The sequence below is a fragment of the Hylobates moloch genome, unplaced genomic scaffold (genome assembly GCF_009828535.3).
Source record: "Hylobates moloch isolate HMO894 unplaced genomic scaffold, HMol_V3 SCAFFOLD_15, whole genome shotgun sequence".
NCBI lineage: Eukaryota > Metazoa > Chordata > Mammalia > Primates > Hylobatidae > Hylobates > Hylobates moloch.
Window position 1 is genome coordinate 93230710 of NW_026652290.1, and position 27475 is coordinate 93258184.

At 47.0% G+C, this 27475-nt stretch overlaps 1 protein-coding gene across 1 annotated transcript in view; it reads left to right on the forward strand.

Annotated features, from left to right (window-relative positions):
* Nucleotides 1–27475, forward strand: part of PPP5C (protein phosphatase 5 catalytic subunit) — a 38280-nt gene that overhangs the window by 10074 nt on the left and 731 nt on the right. Inside the window, exons 3-6 of the mRNA XM_032176489.2 lie at nt 18373–18520; nt 19220–19341; nt 26829–26894; nt 27213–27408. Of these exons, the coding sequence (XP_032032380.2) occupies nt 18373–18520; nt 19220–19341; nt 26829–26894; nt 27213–27408 (532 nt within the window). The remainder of the gene's footprint in view (nt 1–18372; nt 18521–19219; nt 19342–26828; nt 26895–27212; nt 27409–27475) is intronic.

Below are 27475 nucleotides of genomic sequence, written 5' to 3' on the forward strand. Positions count from 1 at the left end.
GCTGGGGCTACAGGCGTGTGCCATCAAGCCCAGGTAATTTTTGTAATTTTTGTGGAGATGGGGTTTCACCATGTTGCCCAGGCTGGTCTCAAACTCCTAGGCTTAAGGAATTTGCCCACCTTAGCCTCCCAAAGGGCTGGGATTACAAGCATGAGCCACAGCACCCGGCCCCAAAGTGTTTTTTCTATTCTCTCAGTCAACAGTTACACAGAAAGTTTCTGTGACCACTGGTCACGAAAGGGAGTGGAGGTTTCTCCCTACCGGCAACCAAGCAGTCGATTCTGCAGTGGACACCGGCTGGGTGTTCTCTAATTGAATTAATTCTGACACTATCTGTCTAGAGATAGCATTAGATTCCACAGGTTGAGGACTTAGTCCCCACTTGTCCCCCATTTCTGACGCTGATCACAAGACCTAGGTTATTTTGCCGGTGATTCTGACTGGCTATTAATTAGGGTTCCTGTGACCCACTCCTTGGGTTCAATTAATTTGCTAGAGAACTCCCTCATGGAATTCAGGGAAACATGTTGACCAGCTTATTACAAAGGCTGCTGCAAAGGATACAGATGAGGAGATGTGCAGAGCGGCGTGGGGGATGGAGTGCAGAGCTTCCACGCCCTCTCCTGGAGCACCACTCTTCAGGAACCTCCGTGTGTTCAGCTATTCAGAAGTTCCCTGGACCCAGTCCTTTTGGGTTTTTATGGAAGCTTCATTATGTAGGCATGATTAATTATACCATTGGCCATTGGTGATCAACTTAACCTTCAGCCCTTCTCTCCTCCCGGAGGTTGGAGGGTGGGGCTGAAACATTCCAACCTTACAGGCCCACTTTGGTCATTCCAGTGACCAGCCCCCATCCTGAAGCTACATAGGGGTGGCTAGCCATTAGTCAACACATGAGCATGCAAAAAGACACATCACTTTGGAGATTCCAAAGATTTAAGAGTTGTGTGCCAGGAAACAGTGCATGATGAATATCAAACCTGTATTTCACAGTACCACTGGCCACCCGTGTTCTTCAAACACAGTTCCCTCATATCCAAAGAATATACAACTCAAAAGGTACTACTGGCCAGTTTGTCACTAGAACTCCATTAGGTCATTAATAATTAGTCCATCATATTATATGATTATGTCTCCCAGGGTGAGACCAGTCAGGTTTGCAGGTTTCTATTCAGTCTTGCCAATTTCTAAAAGCAGGCGTGATCTCAGCAAATATATAGCTTCCCCTTTTCACGCATTAGGATAATTGAGATAAGAGACAATGTCACCTCTTGCTCCGAGCCTCTTTCAAAGTGTTAATGTAATACTGGAGTTTTCTTAATTCATAACTCATTTATTCATTCGTTTACCCTCATAAATGTTCCTCCGTTGCTTCATTTATACCTGTTGTCCTAAAGGAAGAAACTGAGGCAAAATTAATATAAGTAGAGATTTTATTTGGGCCAAGGTTGAGGACCAGCCTGGGAGCCTCAAGTCACCTCGGGAAGTGCTCCAGAGAACAGATAAGCTCAACCGTTTAAAGATAAAAGGATAAATCAGGGGAGGAGTGATTACAAAGGGTGTTTTTCAGGAATTCTCATTGGTTTAAAAAATAACATTGATCAGTAATTGGCTCTGCGTTATTAAATTACAGGGCGTAGGTGATGGCGTCCATGTATGGCGTTGTGAGGTTGATGTGTAGCTGTCTCTGGACTCCTACTCTTGAGTCCACAGGGTCAGTGGCTTCATGGGATGAGTTTTTCTCAAGGTGGGGAGTGGGACATGACTGCTCCCTCATTCCAGTTCCTCTCTAGGCTCAGTCATTTAAAGGGGGTTTGCATTACTCAAGGAAAAGTTTCTTTTCTTTCTCATTTTTCCCTTTTGGTCAAAATCTTTTTAAAAGCATTGATCAGAGTCTGAGTGTCAGGGTGTCCCTGGTCGCTAGGAAGGCTGACTTGAGGACAGGCCTGTTCTATGTGGGGGAGGGGGAAGGAGATGGCTCAGTGAGGAATTTTCAGTGTGTCCAAAAGCTGAAGTAGGATGGCCTCACAGAGTGGCAAAAAGAAGACCTGAATTAAGTCACTGATTTGTACAGCTGTGTCTGCGTGTCCAGTCATCTCTACTCTTCAGAATACCATGATTTTCATTTTCTCGGAAGTAAAACAAGAAGATTAGTAATTTAAATAGTAGAAATATAATGCACGTAAGGATTATAATGAAAACAAGAATGTATACGCCAGAATGAAAAAAAGAGCCTTTTCCAATTAGGGAGCCAACTAAAAACATCATGAGGAAAATGAAACCCAGCTTCTGCTTTGGGGACTTACTGTAGCCAAGATAGAATTCAAGATTCAGTACAAACTGTAGGCAAGTAATAAAAACCCAAAAACAATGGTCAGGGCTAGAATCTAAACACAGATGTGCCACTGAAGCATCATTTTTCCTCTCCAGTCCCCCAGTTTTACCAAAGACACTAATAATAGCAAGACCCATTTATTCTCAAAATAAGTTTTAGTGTTATACTTTATTTGCATAAAGTATAGCAAGATTAGTGACTGACCATATAGACTCCTTTTAAGTTGGCCTTCTGGGAAAATGAGGAATTTCAGATTAGACTTTTTTTTTTTTTTTTGAGACAGAGTTTTCCTCTTGTTGCCCAGGCAGGAGTGCAATGGCGCAATCTCAGCTCACTGCAACTTCCGCCTCCCAGGTTCAAGTGATTCTCCTGCTTCAGCCTCCTGAGTAGCTGGGATTACAGGCGCCTGCCATACGCCTGGCTGATTTTTGTATTTTTACTAGAGACGGGGTTTCACCATGTTGGTCATGCTGGTCTTGAACTCCTGACCTCAGGTGATCCACCTGCCTCGGCCTCACAGAGTGCTGGGATTGCAGGCCTGAGCCACTGCACCCGGCCTGTAAGATACTTTTTTTTTTTTTTTTTTTTTTTTTTTTTTCTGGAGTGCAGTGGCGCGATCTCGGCTCACTGCAAGCTCCGCCTCCCGGGTTCACGCCATTCTCCTGCCTCAGCCTCTCCGAGTAGCTGGGACTACAGGCGCCCGCCACCACGCCCGGCTAATTTTTTTTTTGTATTTTTAGTAGAGACGGGGTTTCACCGTGGTCTCGATCTCCTGACCTCGTGATCCGCCCGCCTCGGCCTCCCAAAGTGCTGGGATTACAAGCGTGAGCCACCGCGCCCGGCCTGTAAGATACTTTTTGAGAAGAATTAAAGTAAAACAATAATTGCCTGTGTATGACAGAGGACTTAGAACAGCCATGGTTAAAGACTCAATTGACCAGGAAATGTGGCTATTTCTACAACATACAATTTAACATAATAATCATAATTAATAACTGATAACATATACGAGGACATAGTTTCTTCTTTAGAAATCTATACAATTTTGGAACGTATATTAATGAGACCCATACAAATATAACAAAAAAGATCAGCACCATTTCCTACGTGACAATACTTCCCATATGGTTTTTAACATCCCAGGTAAGCCTAATATGTCTCTCTTGGTCTTCTGGGGTCCCTGACATCCAGAAGTTAGTTCGAGGTCAAAAAGACTTAATTTTAGAATTTGAAGTTAGATTTTTTGTTTGTTTGTTTTTTGGAGACAAAGTCTCACTGTGTTGCCCAGGCTGGAGTGCATTGGCACAATCTTGGCTCACTGCAACCGCCGCCTCCCCGGCTCAAGTGATTCTTGTGCCTCAGCCTCCCAAGTAGCTGGGATTACAGGCATGTGCCACCACACCCCGCTAATTTTTTTGTATTTTTTGTAGAGACGGGGTTTTGCTATCTTGGCCAAGGTGGTCTTGAACTAGCCTCAAGTGATCCGCTTCAGCCTCCCAAAGTGCCAGGATTACACGTGTGAGCCACCACACCCAGCCCTGAAATTTGGTTTTGTAAACCCTACAAATGCGTCAAAGGTTTAAAACACTTAATCAAAATAGGATCACACATCACTGTGAAATAATATAGTCATTCATTTAGCCAAAGTGATAATTAGAAGATTTTAAAAAGCAAAAACCTTTACTCTTTGGCAGAGAGGAGACTCAGTTTCCCAAATAATCAAAAGACCTAATAAAGACAGCATAAAAGCAACAGAATCTTTCTCTCCCCCTCCCGTTTTTTGTTTTTTCTGTGTTGTTTGTTTTTTGGGATTTTTGTTTTGTGTTTTGCAATTTACCCAAAAGGTAAATGAAAAAAAAATTTTTTTTTTTTTTGAGACAGTCTCGCTCTGTCGCCCAGGCTGGAGTGCAGTGGCGCGATCTCAGCTCACTGCAAACTCCGCCTCCCGGATTCACCCCTTTCTCCTGCCTCAGCCTCCCGAGTAGCTGTGACTACAGGTGCCTGCTACCAGGCCCAATGTATTTTTTGTATTTTTAGGAGAGACGGCGTTTCACTGTGTTAGCCAGGATGGTCTCAATCTCCTGACCTCATGATCGGCCCGCCTCGGCCTCCCAAAGTGCTGGGATTACAGGCGTGAGCCACTGCGCCCGGCCGGAAAATCTTCTGTTATCTCTTATTAATACTACACCAGCCAGGCATGGTGGCTCACACCTGTAATCCCAGCACTTTGGGAGACTGAGGCAGGCGGATCATGAGGTCAAGAGATCGAGACCATCCTGGCCAACACGGTGAAACCCTCTCTTTACTAAAAATTAAAAAAAAAAAAAAAAAAAGCCGGGTGTGGTGGCATGCGCCTGTAGTCCCAGCTACTCGGGAGGCTGAGACAGGAGAATCACTTGAATCCGGGAGGCGGAGGTTGCAGTGAGGCAAGATCGTGCCATTGCACTCCAGCCTGGCGACAGAGCGAGACTCCATGTCAAAAAAAAAAAAAAAATACTATACCAAAATCTTGTTCAAAAGAGAAAAACAAATTCTTCCTTTGCATCAATGTATTATTGATGGTAAAGCTAATTTTAATAAAACCCTATAAACAAATCTATCCAATCTCAATCAGCTTTGACCATACAAGATAAGATTTCCATGAATCTTTTATAACTTACAAATTTTTCCATTCTTTTTTCTCCTTACTTTCCATATCTATTCAGTTTATCTCATTTTTTCTTTCTTTTATTCCTTTAATTTAGTACAATCTTTACCTCTAAAATAAGTAAAATTGCTTTTCCTTTAACAAAACCACATCCTCTGTCTTGTGTATAACCTTCCTTACCAAAACCACACCTTAGACATTCTGTATATAGAATTGTTTCTCTTATCACGTATTAGAATTTTAACTCTTAGTAACCGTAATTCATAGCAAAAACCTAAGAAGTAAGCAATTTTTAACTGTCAGTCATGTAGCAGTAATTTTTGAATGCAGTCTTTATAATTTTTAGAAATATAGGGTTTCTAGTGGAACAATTTTTCAATGGAACAAGACATTTTTCCTAACAGATCTCAGTATCTTGTTTCTCTAAAATAAGAAGCCAGAAGCCATATTTAGTAGTTACTGTCTTAGCATCATCTCTTATTTGGAAATGATCTAGATATTCAGTGAATATTTTTCATTAATTTAGCTTAGTAAAACCCTAAGGGCATAATTACTAAAAGATTTGAGAAACCTTTTTAAGTAGGCATATTATAAAACATAATTATTATTAAAAGTTCATTTATAAACTTGATTCTATTTATATGTATTTAATTTATTCATTTTTAGCGATTGTTGGGAAAATTTTATGAGACAGACAAATCCAGCCATCATCTCAAGTTAAATTTTCTATTAACCATTTTTTATTATTGTATGTTAGGCAAGTATCATGGAAGTAAGAACCTTAAAGTTAGATACATACATATTTTGCTGGTAACTCAGAAGACAGATTTTATTATTTATTTATTTATTTTATTTATTTTTATTTTTTTTTTTTTTTGAGACAGAGTCTCGCTCTGTCGCCCAGGCTGGACTGCAGTGGCGTGATCTCGGATCACTGCAAGCTCCGTCTCCCAGGTTCACGGCATTCTCCTGCCTCAACCTCCCGAGTACCTGGGTCTACAGGCGCCCGCCACCACGCCCGGCTAATTTTTTGTAATTTTAGTAGAGACGGGGTTTCACCGTGTTAGCCAGGATGGTCTCGATCTCCTGACCTCATGATCCACCTGCCTTGGCCTCCCACAGTGCTGGGATTACAGGCGTGAGCCACTGCGCCCGGCCGCCGACATAGTTTTTATTAAACTAACAATTTTAAACTAGTTTTATTTGCCAAAAGAGTTACTCTGGTCACGTGAACTTGGAAAACATTTGGGCTTACTTTTTTTTTTTTTTGAGACGGAGTCTCACTCTGTCGCCAGGCTGGAGTGCAGTGGCGCGATCTCGGCTCACTGCAATCTCTGCCTCCCGGGTTCAAGTGATTCTGCTGCCTCAGCCTCCGAGTAGCTGGGATTGCAGGCGCACACCACCACACCCACCTAATTTTTTCATGCTTTTAGTAGAGGCGGGGTTTTACCATGTTGGCCAGATGGTCTCGATCTCCTGACCTTGTGATCTGCCCCCCTCGGCCTCCCAAAGTGCTGGGATAACAGGCATGAGCCACTGCGCCTGGCCTTGGCTTACCTTCTAATTTGTGAGTGCTCGTTTATCTTTAATTTTGTATCATGTAGATAATATACAAAAACATGTATAGACATAACATATATGTAGACACAACGTATAGCACACATGTTGTACACATGTATGTATCGACAAGTTACAGAGGTCAAGGAGTTCTATGTAAAAGAGAATAGAGCTTTAGACCTGAGAGGAGCCTGTTTACCCACAATGTGTGGGGCTTCATGCGGATAAACAGAGGATCCCTCATGTGATACCAAAGTTGGCAGGAGGAAGGAGGGACAGACAGAGGTACATCAAAGAACAGGACTTAGAGGAGCCAGTCAAGGAGATCTTGTTTTCCATAAAGCAATTAAGTTTTACATTATCCTTAGCAAAAATCATGTCAACAAGAAGAAAGAGGGATTGGGTATAGTTAGGAGCAGTTTAAGAAGAGAGGAAATCAGAGAGAACAGAGGTGTCAAAACACACGTATATGTTTGTGTGTGTATGTGTGTGCATACATATATAACCAAATATCAGCTTTTAATTAAGTCAGCTTTTGACTGTAGAACTCTTTAAAAACTTTTAATCAGGTTTTAGCCAGGCAGGTAGTAAACATTCAGCCATATGCCGTGGCTCACACCTGTAATCCCAGTATTTTGGGAGACCAAGGCAGGAAGATCACTTGAGGCCAGAATCCTGGGCAACATTGCAAGACCTCTTCTCTAGTCTCAAAAAAATGTTTTTAAAGAGATAGCAAACCTACCTGTTTCTTGGCTTTCCCTTTCTAAAATTGACATCAAGGAATTTACTTTGGGAGGTGGGGCATATTCGTTTATTAGAGGTCTAGGGTAATCATTATTTCAAGCTGTTTGTCTTTTGTAAATCTTGCAGCAAAGTTCAGCAGACGGTTTGAGCATTTAAAGAGTTTTCTGGGGGAGTTTCCTAAAAAAAAAAAAATTGTACTTTTCAAATCTCTTATGAGATTGCAGCCAGGACAAACAGGAAGTAGGTCTCCATTTGATTTGTCTAGTTCTAAATCCTGCCTTTTCCAATTGTGTGCACAAATACATTAATTTAGGAATTTCAAGACCCTCATTTGGGCTTATCTCACGCCTCTGGGTCCATTTACCTAGGTATTTGCAGGATGGAGCTCCATAGGTATCAGACATAAATCCAGCTGGTGTTGCGGGACCGGGGCGGGGGGGCTGTCCCTTAAGGCAAAGCTCAGTTTCAATGAGCAGTTTCCTATAATTTTATTTATTTATTTATTTATTTGAGATGGAGTCTCGCTCTGTCACCCAGCCTAGGGTGCAGTGGCGCCATCTCAGCTCCCTGCAACCTCCACCTCCTGGGTTCAAGCAACTCTCCTGCCTCAGTCTCCCAAGTAGCTGGGATTACAGGCATGAGCCACCACGCCCAGCAACTTTTTGTATTTTTAGTGGAAACAGGGTTTCACAATGTTGGCCAGGCAGGTTTTGAACTTCTGACCTCAAGTAATCCACCCACCTCAGCCTTCCAAAGTGCTGGGATTACAAGCGTGAGCCACCATGCCCAGCTAATGTTTGTGTTTTTAGTAGAGGCAGGGTTTCATGATGTTGGCCATGCTGGTTTCAAACGTCTGACCTCAAGTGATCCACCTGTCTCGGCCTCCCAAAGTGCTGGGATTACAGGCATGAACCACACACCCAGCCCCCTATAATTTTAGAATTTTCTTCTCAAAAGTGACCAAGGCCCGGACAGTATATTGGGTCGAGGTGTGCCACTTTGTGGGTGTCACTCTTCCAGGTGTCACCAGTGAATTGTGAGGCGTATTCTTATGTGTCTTGGAATCTCTTATCACTTTGTGGCAGCAGAGTGCTTCAGGTATCAGAGTGACCAGTCCCTTATTCATACCTTTCCAGCTGAGCAAGAGTCCTTACTGGTCTTCGTCCTAATGGGAGGCCCTTTAAGACTCCAACACGTCATGCATGGAAAAACGTCCCCATACCTCTGCAAAGTCTCTGGTTGCCTAAAGAATCCAGTGGTCAAAGGGGGCAATTTTCTCTTCTCTTTGAGGCAAGAGGACTTACCCTCATGCAGCTTAGTTGGAAGCAGCTGCAATTTAAAAAGCATGCTGTCTAATTTCAGCTCAGAAGTGCCGCCACCAGTGCCAGAATGCCAGTACTGTGACCCGGGCCTCCTGCTGTGAAGCAGCGGTGGAGAAGGCAGTTGTCTTTTTTTCCCCCTGAAACTCGAATCCCTTGCTCATAGACAAAGATGGAAACCTTCATTCTAGAAAAAGAGAGATAGAAAGAACCACTCAAATAAAGTCTAGACCTCACCTGACAAGAGAGGGGGTCCAGATTCAGGAGCACTCACCCTTTTTCCCCCAGTGAACCTGTGGAGTTGGAAGAACACAGTGGGTTTGTTCTGATACTGAGCATCGAGTCCAGGGGCACCCAGTGTCTGAGTGGGTAGCTCTGAACCCTGCTCACAGGGCCAGAAAACATTGACATAACCGAAGAAACTGAGACAAAATTAACATAGGCAGAGTTTATTTGGGCCAAGGTTGAGAGAATTGCAGCCCTGGAAACACTTCAAGTTACCTTGGGAAAAGCACTGGAGAACAAGGGAGAGGCTTGTGGTTTTTTTTGTTTGTTTTTTTTTTCTTTTAGAGATAGAATCTTACTCTGTCACCCAGGCTAGAGTGCAGTGGCACCATCATTGCTCACTGCAGCCTCAAACTCCTGGGCTCAAGTGATCCTCCCACCTCAGCCTCCCAAGTAGCTGGGACTGCAGGTGCATGCCACCATGCCTGGCTAATTTTTTTCTTTATTGTAGAGATGGGGTCTTGCTGTGTTCCCCAGGCTGATCTCGAACTCCTGGACTTCTGCCTCAGCCTCCCGAAGTGCTAGGATTACAGGTGTGAGGTACCATGCCTGGCCTGCTTGAGCTTTTAAAGAAAAAAAGGACAAATGAGAAGAGGGGTGATTATAAAAGGGGTTTTTCAGGAAATATCATTGGTTTACAGAAATAGCATTGATTAATAATTGCCCATCCATTGTGGAACTAGAGGGTGTGAGTTACGGTGTCTGTGGTTGGTGGCAGTCTAGAGTCCACGTAGCACGTGGCTTCAGGCGATAAGTGCTTCCCTTAAGTGAGGAGTGGGATATGACTGCTCTCCTATTCCAGTGCCTCTGTGGGCCTGATCATTTAAAGGGGCTCACCAGTTAACTTTTCTTACCCACCCTTTTGGAAGCGACAATGGAATTGGCCACTGTGCTGGGTCTAGGTCGTAGGCAGCAAACTAATCTAGCACATGCCTCCCCTTAGATCACTTCCATTCAGATAGGGTACGGTTACCTAGGTGTGGGACTAGTGGGCTATTTTTACCACCAGGCTATATAACTGCGTTCACTGTTAGCCCCAGTTTCGCCAGATGGTGTGAAAGCACAACCCACTCCCATCCGGCCCTTGGGAATTCTGACAGAAGGTTTAAAAACATAGTTATGGTTTCTTAGGAATTATCCCTGCTTCCAGCACTGTAGATAGAGCCTTTGTGCTAGGACCACTACATCAGGTAGGGGAAAGAAAGAGAGAAGTAAAATTTATAATCACTGTACCAGTGTATTTCTCCCTTGGCTAGAACTGCAGAGTCACACCAACATCTTCCCCAACCCCTCTTCCCCAGATTCTGCATGTAATGTTGCTGCTCGGGGAGTTTGAGAAGATGCTGACAGTTTGACTGAAACAGGGATCAGAAGGCGGCCCACCAGGAGTGAGCTGGAGATGCCCGGTCTCTCTTGGTTTAACATAGAGGACAGGGATTCAAAGGCTTAGGGAAATTGGAATGCTTGAGTGGATTTGTCACTTAAAACCCACTCACCCACACTGGAGGGTCCAGAGAACACACCTTTCACCAATACTTTCAGAAGCAGATTTACGAGGGGGCCCCGGCATCCCTGGTTGCACCTCTCTGCAAGCTGGACCTTACGGTGGGAACCACAGTCACTCAGTTAGAAAACTTACATGCAGTGGGAACAATTAGATCCTGGAGAGGCAGGGACCAAGTGTCAGCACTCAGCTGCTGAAGGCAATATGTCTGTCATGGACACAGAAGCAAATCCACAATTAGAATAATCTGACTGTTGCGCCCCAGTCAGAATAGGGGCTTATAGGGACCTGGTGATGAATGGAGTTTTAGCTCAGGTCCGACTCTCAGTGGGTTGAGTGGGTCCCTGGACCCCTCCTGTGGTTATTTCCCCCGTTCCAGCTGCACAATTGGAATAAATGTATTCAGCAGCTGGCGGAAAATCCCCACGTTGGTTCCCTAAGCTGTGGAGTAAGGGCCATTATGGTGGGAAGGGCTAAATGGAAGCCATAGAGCTGCCTCTACCTAGGAAAATTGTAAATCAAAACAGCAGCACATCCCTGGAGAGATTGTAGAGCTTAGTGCCACCATCAGAGACTTGAAAGCCGCAGGGGCGGAGAGCGTTACCACATCCCCACTTCACTCTCCTGTTTGGCCTGTGCAGAAGACGGCTGCATCCTGGAGAATGGCAGGAGATTATCGTAAGCTTCACCAGGTGGTGACCCCAGTTGCAGCTGCTGTACCATGCGGTTTCATTGCTTGAGCAGGTGAACGCATCTCCTGGACCTGCCATGCAGCTACTCCTGTGGCAAGTGTCCTTTCTCCATCCCTGTCCGTAAGACCCACCAGAAGCAGTTTGCTTTCAGTTGGCAAGGCCAGTGCCACACCCTCGCTGCCTGCCTCAGGGACATAACAGTCCTTCAGCCCTGGGTTACAGTTTCTCTCACAGGGATCTTTTCTTTTTAAAAAATTGTTAATGAAATTTTTATTAATTTGTTACCTTTTTTATTTTAATAGCTTTTGGGGTACCTGTGGTTTTAGTGGCATGGGTGAACTGTATAACAGGGATGAACTGTATAGTGGCAGAGTCTGAGATCTTAGTGCACCCGTCACCCGAGTACTGTACACTGCACCCAGTACATAGATTTTACCCCTCACCCCTCCCACTCCCCCTTCTAAGTCTCCAGTTTCCATTATACCACTGTGTATTCCTTGCGTACTCATAGCTTAGCTTCCACTTACAAGTGAGAACATAGAGTGTTTGATTTTCCATTAGTGAGTTATTTCACTTAGAATAATGGCCTCCAACTCCATCCAGGTCTACAAAAGACATTATTTTGCTCTTGTTTACAGTAAAGTAGTATTCCTTCACGGGGATCTGGACCACCCTTCCCTTCTGCAAGCTATCACACTGGTCCACGACACTGATGGCATTTTGCTAATTGGACCTAGTGAGCATGAAGCAGCTACTCTGTACTTACTGGTAAGACGGTGTGGAATGAGGCAATTCTCCTAATAAACGCCCTCTCATATATACCCACATGCATAGGTACAGTCATGCATTGCTTCACAACGGGTAGTTCTTGAGAAATGTGTTGTTAGGTGATTTCATTGTGTGAGCATCGTAGAGTGTGCTTACACAAACCTAGATGTTACAGCTTACTGCATACACACCTAGGTTATGTGGCATGGCCGAGTGCTCCTAGGTACACGCCTGTACAGCATGTTACTTTACTGAATGCTGTGGCAACTGTAGCACCACAGTTAAGTATTCGTGCATCGGAACGTAGAAAAGGGATGGTAAAGTCATGGCTCACACCTGTAATCCCAGCACTTTGGGGTCAGAATTCAGACCAGCCTGGCCAAATGGGGAAAACCCTACTAAAAAACAAAAATTACAGGCTGGTGGCCCTGTAACCAGGAGAATCGCTTGAACCGGGGAGGCGGTGGTTGCAGTGAGCCGAGATCAAGCCATTGCACTCCAGCCTGGGCTATAGAGTGAAACTCCGTCTCCAAAAGAAAAAAAAAGATAAAATCTAGTACACCTGTTTAGGGCATTTACCATGAATAGAGCTTGCAGGACTGGAAGTTTCTCTGGGTGAGTCAGTGCGTGAATGGTGAGTGAATGTAAGGCTAGGACAGGAATGTGTATGTCTGTAGGCTTCATAAACACTGTACACTAGATTAAACTAAATTTATTTTTAAAAATTTTTGGTTCTTCAATAATAAATTAACCTTAGCTTACTGTAACTTACTTTATAAACTTTTTAATTTTTTAAAACTTTCTCACTTTGTTGTAATAACACTTAGCTTAAAACACACATATACACCTGTACAAAAATATTTTCTTTATATCCTTATTCTGTAAGCTTTTTTCTGTTGAAAAAATATTTCTTAGGCCGGGCACGGTGGCTCACGCTTGTAATCCCAGCACTTTGGGAGGCCGAGGCGGGCGGATCACGAGGTCAGGAGATCGAGACCATGGTGAAACCCCGTCTCTACTAAAAATACAAAAAATTAGCCGGGCCTGGTGGCGGACGCCTGTAGTCCCAGCTACTCGGAGAGGCTGAGGCAGGAGAATGTCGTGAACCCGGGAGGCGGAGCTTGCAGTGAGCGGAGATCGCGCCACCGCACTCCAGCCTGGATGAAAGAGAGAGACTCCGTCTCAAACAAAAAAAAAAAAAAAAAATTTCTTTTGCTTTTTAAACTTTTTTGTTAAAAATGAAGACACGAACGCAGACATTAGCCTAGGCCTACACAGGGTCAGGAGATCAGTATCACTGTCTCCCGCCTCCACACCCCATCCCACTGGAAGGTCCTCTGGGGCTGTCACACGCATGGAGCTGTCATCTAGGGTGACAGTGCCTTCTGGATACCCCTGAAGGACCTGCGTGGGGCCCTTGAGGAGGTGTGGCTCTTTTCAGAAAAATGACCATGGTGGTTCGCTTGGCTTCTTTTTTCATCATGGATTTGTGTGAGTAATGGCGTTGTGCTAAGACATTTCTATGGCTATGCTGTCACTAGGCAATAGGACTATTTCAGTGTGTTTATCTTCTGGGACCACACTCGTATATGTGGGCCACTGTTGACTGAACATCATTATACAGCTCATGACTGTGTGTATGTCTCTCTCTCTTTTTTTTTTTGAGACGGGATCTTGCTGTGTTGCCCAGGCTGGAGTGCAGTGGCGCGATCTCGGCTCACTGCAAGCTCTGCCTCCAGGGATCACTCCATTCTCCTGCCTCAGCCTCTCGAGTAGCTGGGACTACAGGCGCCCGCCACCGCGCCTAGCTAATTTTTTGTATTTTTAGTAGAGATGGGGTTTCACTGTGTTAGCCAGGATGGTCTCGATCTCCTGACCTCATGATCCGCCCGCCTTGGCCTCCCGAAGTGCTGGGATTACAGGCGTGAGCCACCACGTCCAGCCTGTGTGTGTGTCTCTCTCTCATTGGTTCTGTCTCTCTGGAGAACCCTGACTCTCGTGATGGATCTGCTCCTCACAGGGTCCTTTTCCAGAAGACACCACCTATGTTCTTCTTTCCTGTCTATGTTTGGAACTTGGGTGCAGACCTAGGCCGGATCTGGGGGACTCCCTCTGTGCTCCCTAGCCCTTCCTGGGATCTCCTGGTTTTTGTTCTGTGGCTTTGGGTTCCTTACAGCAGAGTCCAGCACAGTCAGTTAGAAATATGTGTTGCCTTTCAAGAGGATACTAGTGCCTGTACACCTACAGCATGGATCTGTGAAAGTAACAGGAATAGTCACAACCGCTGTTTCATCCAGCACTCGCCATGGCCCAGGTTGTGACTTTCATGCAGTAATAACTCATTTCGTCTTCACAGCTACCCTGCACAGTGGAGACTTTCTTTATCCCTGGTTTATAGGTGAGGAAACCAAGGTCCAGAGGGTAGTTCACTCCACTGAGGTTGCACAGCCAGGAGGTGGCAGCTCTGTCCCAGAGTCAGGCCATAAGCAGGGCAGGTGCAGTGGGTCCGAGTTTCTCGGCACAGCACTCACCCTTAGCCCAGGCAGTGCACCCTGGTGGTCTCTCCTCTGACTTACTGTACAGAAAATGCTGGGTATGACTTGCCAAACTCATTCACCAGAAACTAACCCACTAGGGTGAAAACCCTCATGTCAGGCTTCAGGCTGTCACTGGGCAGCGGCATTTCCTGCCCTGGAAACCTGACTTCCCCCAGCTGCCTGCATGCCTCAGGCGGGCACGGCTCCCATCTGGGCTGCAGCTCATTGTCTGCATGTTGGAGATATTCAGAATGCCCTGTTACACCTTGTACTGTGGGTCCACCCCACGTGGGATCTTGATGCTCCTCTATAAGCCCTCACCCTCAGTTTTAAAACCCAAGCAGTTATGAAGAACAGTTGTTCAGGTAAGTTTGGGCAACTCGTTCAGTGGCAAAACCTGACGTGAACTACTAAGAGGCTGCTGATGGTCTTGATTACTCTCCAGTGGCGTGTCTGGAGGTTTTGCTGCAGAAATGGCCATGTGTGTGTGCTTGTGATTACTAGGTGCTGCCCTGGACCTGCTGGGGGTGTCCTATGATAGAGGATGTACACCAAATCATGTGGCTGTTTTTGTTTTGTTTTCTTTTGGGTTTTTTTGAGACAGAATCTCACTGTGTTACCCAGGCTGGAGTGTGATGGCATAATCATGACTCACTGCGGCCTTCCCTGGGTTCAAGCAATCCTCCCACCTCAGCTCCCCAAAGTAGCTGGGACTACAGGCAGGCACCACCACACTTGGCTAATTTTTTTTTTTTTTTTTTTTCTAGAGATAGGAACTCACTATGTTGTCCAGGCTGGTCTTGAACTCCTGAGCTCAAGTGATCCTTTCACCTCAGCCTCCCACAGTGGTGGGATTATAGGCGTGAGCCACTGCACCCAGCCATCCACCAAATCACCTTACTAAAATCCAAAAAATTCCCAATCCCCAAATACACGCAGCCCCCAGGGCTTCTTCGGGGATTGTGAACCTGTGTTACCATTTCACCAGCTCCAGACATCATTACCCATGAGTACTCGCCACTGAAGATAATGCTTTTAGAAACAACTTATTTACTTAGCACTGTGGATTCACCTGCAGTTGTAAGAAGTAATGCAGAAATCCCAGTTTTCCCTAAACGTATATCTGGCATAACTACATAAATATCACAGTCAGAATACTGACCTTGATACAATCTAAATGCCACTTTAAAAAAAAAAGTTCAGTGTGAAGTTCTGACCCAGTGGGCCTTCAGGAGCTGAGTCCCCTGTGGTCTGGACTGAATGACCTTCCTCAGGAGCAGGAGCGCAGCAGGGCATCTTCACTGCCCCAGCTAGACCTTGCGCAGCGCAGCAGCTACAGTAGCAGCAGGCCTTGGGATGAGCACTTGCCTGCTGCTGCCTGGCATTAAGTTCTCACAACAGTCCTCCAGGGGGTGCTGGCACCACCCCTACTTTCTAAAAACTGAGGGAGGCTTGAGACGGGAGGCCGCCTGCCCTGACAGGCCTGGATTCAGACCCAAGAGGCCTAGTCCCAGAGCCCAGGCTCATAACCACTGCCCCACGCTGCCTCCCTGGAGGGCATGCAGTGTGCCCCGGGGATGAGAGACCCAGGCAGGGAGGGGAGGTGGCAGAAGGGGAGCCCCTCCCAGCGTGCATGGCAGAAATCAGGAGCCTGGGCTTTGGCGCAGGTTGGCCTGGGAGAGAAGGGAATCCTGGCTTCCTGGGTGGGTGACTTCACCTCCCCAGGCCTTGGTTTTCTCGTCTGTCAGATGAGGATTGTGAAAACACTGCCATGTAGAGGTGCATGGAGGACAAATGAGCAAGTGAATTGCTCACACGATATTAGGCACATAGTAAGTGCTCCAGAAGTGAGCTGTGTATCATTACTGTTGCCGCTGCCACTGTTGGTATTCCCACTCCCTTTCTCCTCCCTGCACTGTCATTGTTTGCCTTCATTTGCCTTCCCAGCCCGCCCGCCCCCGGAGAACAGGAGACTGGCGGGGAGGAAATGCTCAGTCACTCATTCATTTCTTTGGAGAAAGGGGGGAGGGGAAATTCATTGACTGCTGCAGGCACAGCTATGGCTGAGCCTCAGCCCTGCCCTCACAGGGCCACTTTCCAGTGGGGTGGACAGACCGGTTCCCAGCAGGGCTCTTGGCTGGAACAAGGGAGCCCAGGGGCCTTTGGGAGCCCAGAGAGGGTGCCTGACCCAGCCTCTGGGGCTTCCTGGAGGAGCGATCAGTGGGGCTGAGACCTGGAGGAGGAAGTGGAGGTGTGAATGAGGTGCTCTGGGCAGAGGCAGCCTGCACAAAGGCCAGGAGCCAGCACGCTGGGGACATGAGTGGTCTGGCTGGGAGGTATAGAGGGGTGGGAGGAGCCGCATGGGCCAGGCCACATGCTGGTTTGGATGCCAGCCGGGTGTGGGCACATAACCAATCCCCATTGGGAAGGATGCCAGGGGCTGCTTGGCGCTGTCTTCCTCCCCTGCCTTACACCCACCCACAGCCCAGGCGGAGCTGCCTGGCAGGGTGCCCTGGGCCTGCCCAGACAGGGAGGAGGCCGTGGCCTGCTGGGCCTGGGCTCTTCTCACCCCGCTTGGTGCACACACCTGTTCCCAGCGTGGATGAGCCTCACCCCCCGCTTCTATCACACCAACCTGCAGGGGCCAGTGGGTGTCTCTGTGGAGGTTTCTGAGTCATGCTGCCAGGCTTTCCACCAGAGGCCACCCCTGCTCCTTGAGGGCCGGCCCAGGGACCTCCCAGTCTGTCTTCTGGCACAGGAGATATGGGGGTCCGCTCCTGGGGAGGCTAAGGATGGTGGGCAGGTCAGACGAGGTCTGCGTGACTAAACTGAGACACAGAGGTGAAGTCACTTGCCCAAAGTCACATGGCAAGTAAGTAGCAGAGCCAGGATCTGAATCCAGCCCCCAAATCCAGTCTGCTTTTCAGGTTAGAAGATCAGAGTTTGCAGGAATCAGGGTAAATAAGGTAGGGGGAGGGGAGGGGATAGGGCTCCTTTCACTGGGAACTTGCTGTGTCCCAAAGCTGAACGCCCCATGCCTATCATGTATGATCTGGTCATCAGCGCAGCAGCCCCAGAAGGGGGACCGTGAAGAGCAGTGGGCGCCCACGTGGAGTTTCCTTTCACCTGGCACCTCTGTGCAGGGTTCACAAGCATTCACCCATGCAGCCCTCACACAGTGGCCCTCTGAGGGAGATACGGTTCTCAGTGCCACCTCAGAGGGAAACTGAGCCACAGAGAGGCAGACTCACCTGCCTGAGGTCACCCAGCTCATGACTTGCAGAGCTGGGATTTGAACCCGGTGTCTGGGATCTGTGACCCTCAGTTCCTCTCTTCAGTGGACAAAACAGGGAAATCTTTTGTCCCGGGCCTCCCCAGAGGGTGAGGGAGGGAAGTGACAGCACTCGGTGCTGCTGCCCGCCTGCCCCTGCTGCGTGCCAGGCCCCTTGTGTTACTTATTCCTTCCCACAGCCCTGGCAGGGGAGCCGTGTGTCACCTCCCTGTTAGAGATGAGGTAACCTGGACTCAGGGAGCCCATGTCGTCCAGCAAGTCATTGGCCCTTTGCGTGAGTCTGGGCTGTTCCTGTGACCGTAGACCCGTCCGGGCCCTTCCTCTCATGCTCCCGCCACCTTGGTAGTCACGATAGTAGCATCAGGACGTGCTTGGGACGCTGCTCACCCCACAGAGATTCTCACAGGGCACCCGAAGCTGAGCCCACAGTCCTCAGGCAGTTGTTTGATTTTAGCGCACTCATAGCTAAGATTGATGAAGTGCACGCGTGCGGGCAGCTTTCCTGTGCCCAGTTTTGGGGTGCAGAAACCAAGGCTCAGCAGTTAAACATGTCTAGGGTTGCACCATCAGCACCTGGTGCCCAGGCGGTCTGACTTCCACGTTCATGGAACCCAGGGCTGGGCAGCCTGGGGGCAACCGCTGTGCCCCCACCTCGGCCTCAGTGTGCACGCCCCTTCCCTCCCACCCAGGTGGTCAAGGTGAAGCCCCACGACAAGGATGCCAAAATGAAATACCAGGAGTGCAACAAGATCGTGAAGCAGAAGGCCTTTGAGCGGGCCATCGCGGGTGACGAGCACAAGCGCTCCGTGGTGGACTCCCTGGACATCGAGAGCATGAGTGAGTCCGGCCTGGATGCTCCACATTGCAGCCCAGCACATTCCACACGGGCCTTCTCCATTCCCTGGGGGTGGGGGTGGGCTCAGGGGTAGCCCCTTGTTCTGCCCCCAGGCTGCTGTCTGGCTCCTCTGCCTGCGTTCCAGGGCGCTCCATCCGCAGTCCAAAGCTGGGCCTCACGCTTCCCAGTGAGCGAGATTGGAGAGCCATGGACCGCCTGCCAGTTCACAGGCCCTCCCTCTGGGTAGTAGCACAGGCCCCACAGGCTGTGTCTGATTCACCTCTAGGTGCTGAGAAGATCCAAGGGATTGTTCTGGATCATCCCACAGATGATTATTGAGCATCTCCTATGTGCCAGGCACTGTCCTAGGCACTGGGGGTACAGCTATGAATAAAACCCTTCCTGTCCACATGGAGCTGATATTCTAGGAGGGAGATAAGATAATGAACAAGTCATGAAATGAATAGTGCTAAGTGCCATAAAACTGAATAGGGTAAAGGGGGGTGGGTGAAGGAAGACAGGGAGGTCAGGAAGAGGCCTCTGGGCCAGACCTGACCCAGGAGGGGACTCTTCACTCGCTCGGTCCGTCTCTCAACCTGTGTGTCCACAGCCAAGTTTGCCCCATCCCTGGGAGCGAGACTCCCTTCCCCCTCACAGTGGCTGTGGTCACTGACTCTCGTTTCCCCTCATTCACACCCTAGCCATTGAGGATGAGTACAGTGGACCCAAGCTTGAGGACGGCAAAGTGACAATCACTTTCATGAAGGAGCTCATGCAGTGGTATAAGGACCAGAAGAAACTGCACCGGAAATGCGCCTACCAGGTAATGCACCTGTCAGGTACCGGGCGCCCAGGAACCCTGTGATGGCATCACAACACTGCCAGCCGCAGGCACTGAGCCAAACGACAGGAGAAGGGCGGCCATGACAGCCAACACCGAGCAGGAGTCGTGTGCCGGACACTGTGCCGAGGGCCTACCACATGATCTCATCTCATCCCACAGCAGTTTGGGGAGGTGGCAGGCAGTGCCATTTGACAGATGCAGGGACAAAGGGCCAGAGAGGCCAGGTGACTGGCCCAGGGTGAAAGGTGAAGAAGCAGTAGAGTCCGTTGCTTTGAGTTCTCATCCTAGGCTCTTGGGCGTCTGTGGCTGTTGGTTGTTGCAGGTTGTTTGGGACCTGATGGTTGCTTGTAGTCCTGAGACCACCCCCTCCCTGACCCAGGAGGGCAGCTGGCCACAGGGTGTTAACTGGTTGAGTGAGACTCGGGCTCTGGTATCCCATCTGGACAAGGCCCCCTGCCCTGACCTCTTAGGGCTACAGGGACCTTACCATAGTTTTGGGGAACTGCTGAGATCCACTACCTCCTGGCTTGGTTATGAGGATGCGGGACTTCTTGTGAGTCAGGTTGACAGGCAGGTGACTCTTACAGGAGTGTGCAGGCAATGTGGGAAGCCGCCATTTGATAGGTCCTAGAGAGCCAAGCGGCCTGGGTTCAAATCTCTGCCTTCCCACATACTAGCTGTGTGCCTGTGGGCAGATGGCTTCACCTCTCTGTGCCTTGTTTCCCTCCTCTGTACAGTGGAGATAATCATACTGTCTCCACCAAGGGCTGTTGTAAGGCACAACTGCGTGTAATCCACATCAGTGCTTCAAATAGTGCCTAGCACATGGTTAGCGCTCTGTATGGGTTAGCTGTCGATGATCGTGTTGTTAAGGGTGAGACAGGAGGAGGAATGTCCACATTCCTGGTTGTTTTTAATTGAAGTATAATTAATGCACAATAAAATATACAAATCTGAAGTGTCCTGTTAGATGAGTTTTTAGAGTTTTATGTGCCCACTGCCCAAGCAAGTTACAGAACATTTCTGTCAACCAGAAAGCTCCCTTTGACCCCTTTCTAGTCAGCCCTCACTCTCATCCCAGGGGCAACCACTGATCTGATTTTTCACCACTGTAAATTAATTCTGCCTGGTTTTGAATTTCATGTCAATGTCGTATGGGCTTACAGCGTTTAGTGTCTCTTTCATGTGGCATAGTGTGTGTGGGATTCGTACATGGATGTTGTGTGTATCAGTAGCTCAAGTCCTGCATTGTCTGAACAGCCCATGATTTGTTCATGCAGTCTTTTGAGAGACATTTGGGTTATTTCTACTTTGTAGCTTTTATAAGTATAAGCTGCTATGAACTTTCTTGGACAAGTCTTTTTGTGAACATGTTTTCATGGTTCATGTTGAATTTCTCTATCGATTGTCTTTTTTGTTTCATTGATTTTTCATTCATTATTCTCTATGGATGCTTGAGGCTTAATTTGCTCTCTTCTGGCTTCTGAAGATGGACATTAATGCTGTTAATTTTACATCTTTTCCTCTACACAAAGCATTTAAAACTAAATTTCCTTCCAGGCAGTAAGTTAGCTGCATCCTGTGAATTTTGATACGTCGTATTTTCATTGTCATTGAGTTAGAATTGTTTTCTAATTTTCTTTATTGTTTCTGGTTCTATCCATAGGTTATTGAGAAGGGTATTGTTTAACTCCCAAATATTTGGGGACTTCTAGATGTTACTGTTACTGATTTCTAATTTGGTCAGACAACACGCTCTGGATGATTCCATTGGGGCTATTTTTAGATCTGTCTTGGCAAACCTGCAGTATGTACTAGAAAATAGTGTGTATTTTGCAGTCATTAGTCATAGGGCTCTATAAATGTCAATTAGTTCAAGATGGTTGAGACTGCTGTTAAAAATCTTTTATAGCCTATTTTTTCTAATTGCTCAATCATTTATTGAGAGGGGGCTGTTAAAAGCGCCAACTATACTTGTAGATTTGCCTATTTCTCCCTATAATTCTCAGTTTTTTGCTTCCTGTATTTTGAAATTTTTATTAGGCACACATTTAGGATTGTTGTGCTTTCTTGATGAATTGACTCATTATAATGAAGTGACTTCAGTACTTTTTGGCTTGAAATCCATGTTTTCTGTTAATATAGTTAAACCAGATTTTTACACTTAATATTTGCATGCTATAACTTTTCTACCCTTTTGTATTTAACCCATTGGTATCTTTATATTTAAAATGTTTTTCTTATAAACAGCATATACTTGGGTCTTGCCTTTTTATCCAGTTGGACAATCTTTACCTTTTTTTTTTTTTTTTTTTTTTGAGATGGAATTTCGCTCGTTGCCCAGGTTGAAGTGCAGTGGTGTGATCTTGGCTCACTGTAACCTCTGCCTCCTGGATTCAAGCAATTCTCCTGCCTCAGCCTCCAGAGTAGCTGGGATTACAGGCACACGCCACTATACCCAACTAATTTTTGTTTTGTTTTGTTTTTTGAGACGCAGTCTCATTCTGTCACCAGGCTAGAGTGCAGTGGCACGATCTTAGCTCACTGCACCCTCTGTCTCCCAGGTTCAAGTGATTCTCCTGCCTCAGCCTCCCGAGTAGCTGGGACTACAGGTGTGCACCACCATGCCCTGCCAACTTCTGTATTTTTAGTAGAGATGGGATTGTACCATGTTGGCCAGGATGGTCTCAATCTCTTGACCTCGTGATCCACGTGCCTCAGCCTCCCAAAGTGCTGGAATTACAGGCATGAGCCACCATGCCTGGCCTAATTTTTGTATTTTTAATGGAGACAGGGTTTCACCATGTTGGTCAGGTTGGTCTCAAACTCCTGACCTCAGATAATCCACCCGCCTTGGCCTCCTAAAGTGCTGGGATTACAGGTGTCAGCCACCATTCCTGGCCAATCTTTACCTTTTAATTGGAGTGTTTAGGGCCGGGCGCGGTGGCTCACGCTTGTAATCCCAGCACTTTGGGAGGCCGAGGCGGGCGGATCACGAGGTCAGGAGATCGAGACCACGGTGAAACCCCGTCTCTACTAAAAATACAAAAAATTAGCCGGGCGTGGTGGCGGGCGCCTGTAGTCCCAGCTACTAGGAGAGGCTGAGGCAGGAGAATGGCGTGAACCCGGGAGGCGGAGCTTGCAGTGAGCCGAGATCGCGCCACTGCACTCCAGCCTGGGTGAAAGAGCGAGACTCCGTCTCAAAAAAAAAAAAAAAAAAAAAAAAATTGGAGTGTTTAGTTCATTTATATTTAACTATCAGCAATCACATGATTGCATTTCAATCTACTGTCTAGATATCTCTTTTCTATATGTCCCATTTGTTTTTTTTTTCCCCTGTTTCTCCTTCTTTGACTTTCTTTTTTGTGAATCAGGAATCTTTTAGCATTTCATCTGTTTTATTAAATTTTTTGTTATACTTTTGAATGTGTGTGGCGAGGGGTGGAGTGTTACGTGGTTGCTCTAGAGCAGCCCTTCTCAGCCGAGGCTCTATAGAGAGAATTAAGCCCTAACTCCCTTAGGCATCCATTATATACGCAGTGAATTAACTTCTGTCCTGTGAATCTGTGTGCTCTCCTTAGGAGAACTGTGCAGATATCATTGAAAATATTTTTTGTGGGGCTTAATCATTTCCCGGAACCCTGGATGAAAAAGGCTGCTCCAAAGATTACAACGTGTAACTTTAACTTGTCCTATTTTACTTTCAAATAATAATATGATACTTAATGGACAATATAAGAATCTTACGGCCTGGAGCAGTGGCTCACGCCTGTAATCCCAGTAGTTTCGGAGGCCGAGGCAGGTGAATCACTTGGGGTCAGGAGTTCCAGACTAGCCTGGTCAACGTGGCAAAAACCCCATCTCTACAACCCTGTCTCTACTAAAAATACAAAAATTAGCCAGGCGTGGCCGGGTGCGGTGGCTCACGCTTGTAATCCCAGCACTTTGGGAGGCCGAGGCGGGCGGATCACGAGGTCAGGAGATCGAGACCACGGTGAAACCCTGTCTCTACCAAAAATACAAAAAAAATTACCCGGGTGTGGTGGCGGGCGCCTGTAGTCCCAGCTACTAGGAGAGGCTGAGGCAGGAGAATGGCATGAACCTGGGAGGCAGAGCTTGCAGTGAGCTGAGATTGCGCCACTGCACTCCAGCCTGGGTGACAGAGCGAGACTCTGTCTCAAAAAAAAAAAAAAAAAAAATTAGCCAGGTGTGGTGGCACGCACTTTTAATCCCAGCTGCTCGGGAGGCTGAGGCAGAAGAATCACTTGAACCCAGGAGGCGGAGGTTGCAGTTAGCCAAGGTCGTGCCACTGCACTCCAGCCTGGGCAACAGAGCAAGACTCCATCTCAAAAGACAAAAAAAAGAATCTTACAATATTGTAATTGCTTTTATTTTCTCCCAGCCTTTGTGCTCTTGTCATGCTTCTGCATCTGCTATAAATATATTGTTATCATTTCCTTAAATAGACACTAGTCTTCTAAAGAAATATACGTACGAATACACAGAAAATATCTTTTATATTTACCCTTTCTCTTACTCCTTGTTTCTTCTCCCATATGTGGGTTTCTATCTGGTGTCATGCCCCTTCTGCCTGAATACTTTGAGCATTTCTTACAGTGCACGTCTGCTGTAGACTAATTCTCTCAGCTTTGGTCTGCCTGAAAATGTTTTTATTTTGTCTTCATTTTTAGGGGTGTCTTTGCTGGATGTAGAATTCTAGGTTGACATTGTTTCTTTCAGCGCTTTAAATGTGTTTTTTTTTCCATTGCCTTTTGACCTCCATTGTTTCTGTGAGAACTCAGCAATCATTCCTATCTTTGTTCCATATAGTCTGTTTTTTTCTTCACTGGTTTTAAGATTTTATCTTTGTTTTTTAGTAGTTTGACTATGATGGGCTTTGATATGCTTTTTTTGAGTCTATCCTGTATTCACTGAGCCTTTTTGATCTGTGGGTTAATATCTTTCATTAGTTTTGGAAAGTTCTTAGCCATTATTTCTTCTTAGATTTCTTCCCATTTCTGCTCTCCTCTCCGTCTGGAAAGCTAATAACATGCCCTTTGATACTATTTGATACTATTCCTTAGATCTTAATGACCTGAATTTTTTAAATTCTTTTCACGATTTTTCCTCTGTGTATTTCAGTTCAGATAATTTCAGTTGTCCTTATATTCACTGATTCTTTGTAACTGCTGTTAAGCCCAACAAATGAATTATTTATTTCTTATATTGTATTTTTTATTGGTAGCATTTTCATTTAGTTGTGTTTTTTTAATAGACTTTTCATCTCTGTGTCTCATGTGTTCATGCATATTGTCCACCTTCTCCACTAAGTCCTTTCACACATTTACCATGGTTATCTTAAAGTCTCTGTCTGATAGTTCCATCATCTGGTTCATCTCTGAGTCTGCTCTGGTACCAGTTCTTCATGTGTCTTATAATTTTATTGTATGCCAGGCATTTTGTATAAAAGAACATTAGAGACTGAGGTAAATAGAGTTTTTCCTCAGAAAATGGCACACTTAGGCTAGGCACCATGGCTCAGGCCTGTAATCCTAGCACTTTGGGAGGCCAGGGTGGGCAGATCGCTTGAGCCCAGGAGTTCAAGACCAGCCTGGGCAACTTGGAGAAACCCCATCTCTACAAAAAAAAAAAAACAAAAATTAGCCAGACATGGTGGTTGGCACCTGTAGTCCTAGCTACTTGGGAGGCAGAGTGGGGAGGATCACCTGAGCCTGGGAGGTTGAGGCTGCAGTGAACTGTGATCGAGCCACTGCACTCCAGCCTGGGTGACAAAGTGAGACCCTGTCTTAAAACAAATAAACAGATAAGAAAATGGCTCACATTTCTCCTGTTGAGCCACAAGAGGGAGGGGCTGTGTGAACCTCATCTGTAGGTTAGGGGCAGCTTTTGTTGGAGTTTCTTTACCACCGGCTTTAAATGTGTTCAGAGTAGAATTAGGACTTTCCTTTCAGCAGAGCTTGGGATCTTAGCCCTGGCAGAATTCCAGGGATGTCTTTATGTTTTAAAGTCGCCAGCTTTTGGAACTGTGGGAGGCCTCTGGTATTCAGCCCTGCCGCCAGACTATGGGGCTGCTGGGGTGCTCCCCGCTCTCCAGTCTCACCCCCACTTCTGTACCTCAGGAGGTTTCTCTGCACCCCACTCCCTCACGCCCAACCTTCCATGAAGCCCGTGTGAGGGAGTTGGCGGGGGGACAGAGGCGGGCTGTGCTGGGGCTCACTGGAGTCTTCATCTGTCACGCCAAATCCCCACATGGTCATGAACTTCCACTCATTTCCCCTCACGCAGGGCATCCCGCCCTCCTGCCACGCACCAGGATGAAAACTGTGGGCTCCTTCCCCAAGGAAGGGCTCGTCCTGTCTGCATTTTGATTAATTTAGGTCCCTTTGCATTGCCAGCTCTCAGCTGGCTTTAAATTTGATTTTGTTGCTTGTTTGGCTTGTTTTCATCTTTAAGGCGAGACAGTCCTTTGTAACGTTTCTACCTTCTGACTAGAAGTGGATGCCTCCTGCATTTTCTTAACACCTCTTCCCCCAGCTTATTTTGGAAATTGTCAAACCTACAGAGAGCTGAAATAACAGTACAGTTAACATCTGTTCACCCTTCACCCAGATTCACCACTTGTGAACATTTGAATGTGTTAACTTTATGTGTCTGTCTACTTATATATGCATTTGTATGTGTATACTTTTTTCTTTTTTTTTCCTCTAACCCATTTAAGTTGCAGCCATCATAACCTGGATCTCCCAAAAACAAAGACATCCTCTTGTATGACCACAGCTGAATTGTCCTACCTTAGAAATTCATCGTTGATATGATAATACTAAGGTAGACAGTCCACAGGCCATCCAGAAAATCTGGAAACATTGACAAATATGCATGTCATTGTCAAGGTCATCTCCAATCTGTGAAAAATAAATCATCTGCATTTCTAGACATCTATTAATATTTTAATTCTCCCCAGCTTTCCCCAAAACATCCTTTTTAGCTGCTTTTAAAAAATTCAGGGTCCATTGAAAGCACCAGTGTTGCCTGTGACCTGCCGTTTTACCTCTTTTTACCTAGAAAGTCTCACTTCTTTTTTTTGGGAGACTCTTTTATGACAGTGACATCGTGCTGTGTCCAGGCCAGTTCTTTTATAAAACGTTCTACGATCTGGATTCATGCATGTATTTCCACATGATGCTGAGTATTTTAAGATAATTCAAGAATCAGGTTTTCATATGAAACAATCGCAATGCTTCGGCACTGCACAGGCCACAGAAGCCTGCGGCTGCCTCCGGCCCCGCCTGCCCCTGCTCCCCCAGGCCTGCCCTGCCCTTTTTCTTCTCTCCCTGCTTCTCCGTCACCCTCAGCCCAGCAGCGTCTCCTGGGCAGTGCAGGCTTTCGGGTCCGGGTTGGGCAGCAGCCCCTGCAGCCGGTCCCACTGAGTCTGCCCTGCCTTCCAGATTCTGGTACAGGTCAAAGAGGTCCTCTCCAAGCTGAGCACGCTCGTGGAAACCACACTCAAAGAGGTGCGCGTTGTGGGGCAGTGCGGGGAGGGCCAGCAGGGGTGGGCTCTCTGGCTGGGGAGGGGCCACAGAGCTCAGGAACTCACGGATCCACCTCCCTCTCTCCCTCACACCCCCACCCCTGTGCCTTTCCTCCTGAATATCCCATTTCTCTCCTGGCCTCTTGGTCTCTGTCCCACCCTCTTCATTTGTGTTCCCTGCTTGTGTCTGTTGCATGATTCTTCTCGGTCTACTGTGAACTCTTACCCTTCCCCTCACCTCTGCCCCCTCCCCACGTCTCTTTCTGGGCCCCTCCCTCTCCGGTGGCCTCTTTTCTTTCAGACAGAGAAGATTACAGTATGCGGGGACACCCATGGCCAGTTCTATGACCTCCTCAACATATTCGAGCTCAACGGTTTACCCTCGGAGACCAACCCCTATGTATCCTTCTCAGCAGAGCCACCCTCTCCCCACCTCCACCCCCAGCCCCAGCCTCAGATCTGCACAGAGTGGGAGGAGCCCCTGCCAGGGAAAAGACGTGACCTTGGAAAGGAGAGGCCTGGCCATGCTGGGGCACCAAGGTGTGGGTGGACCTGCAGGCTGGC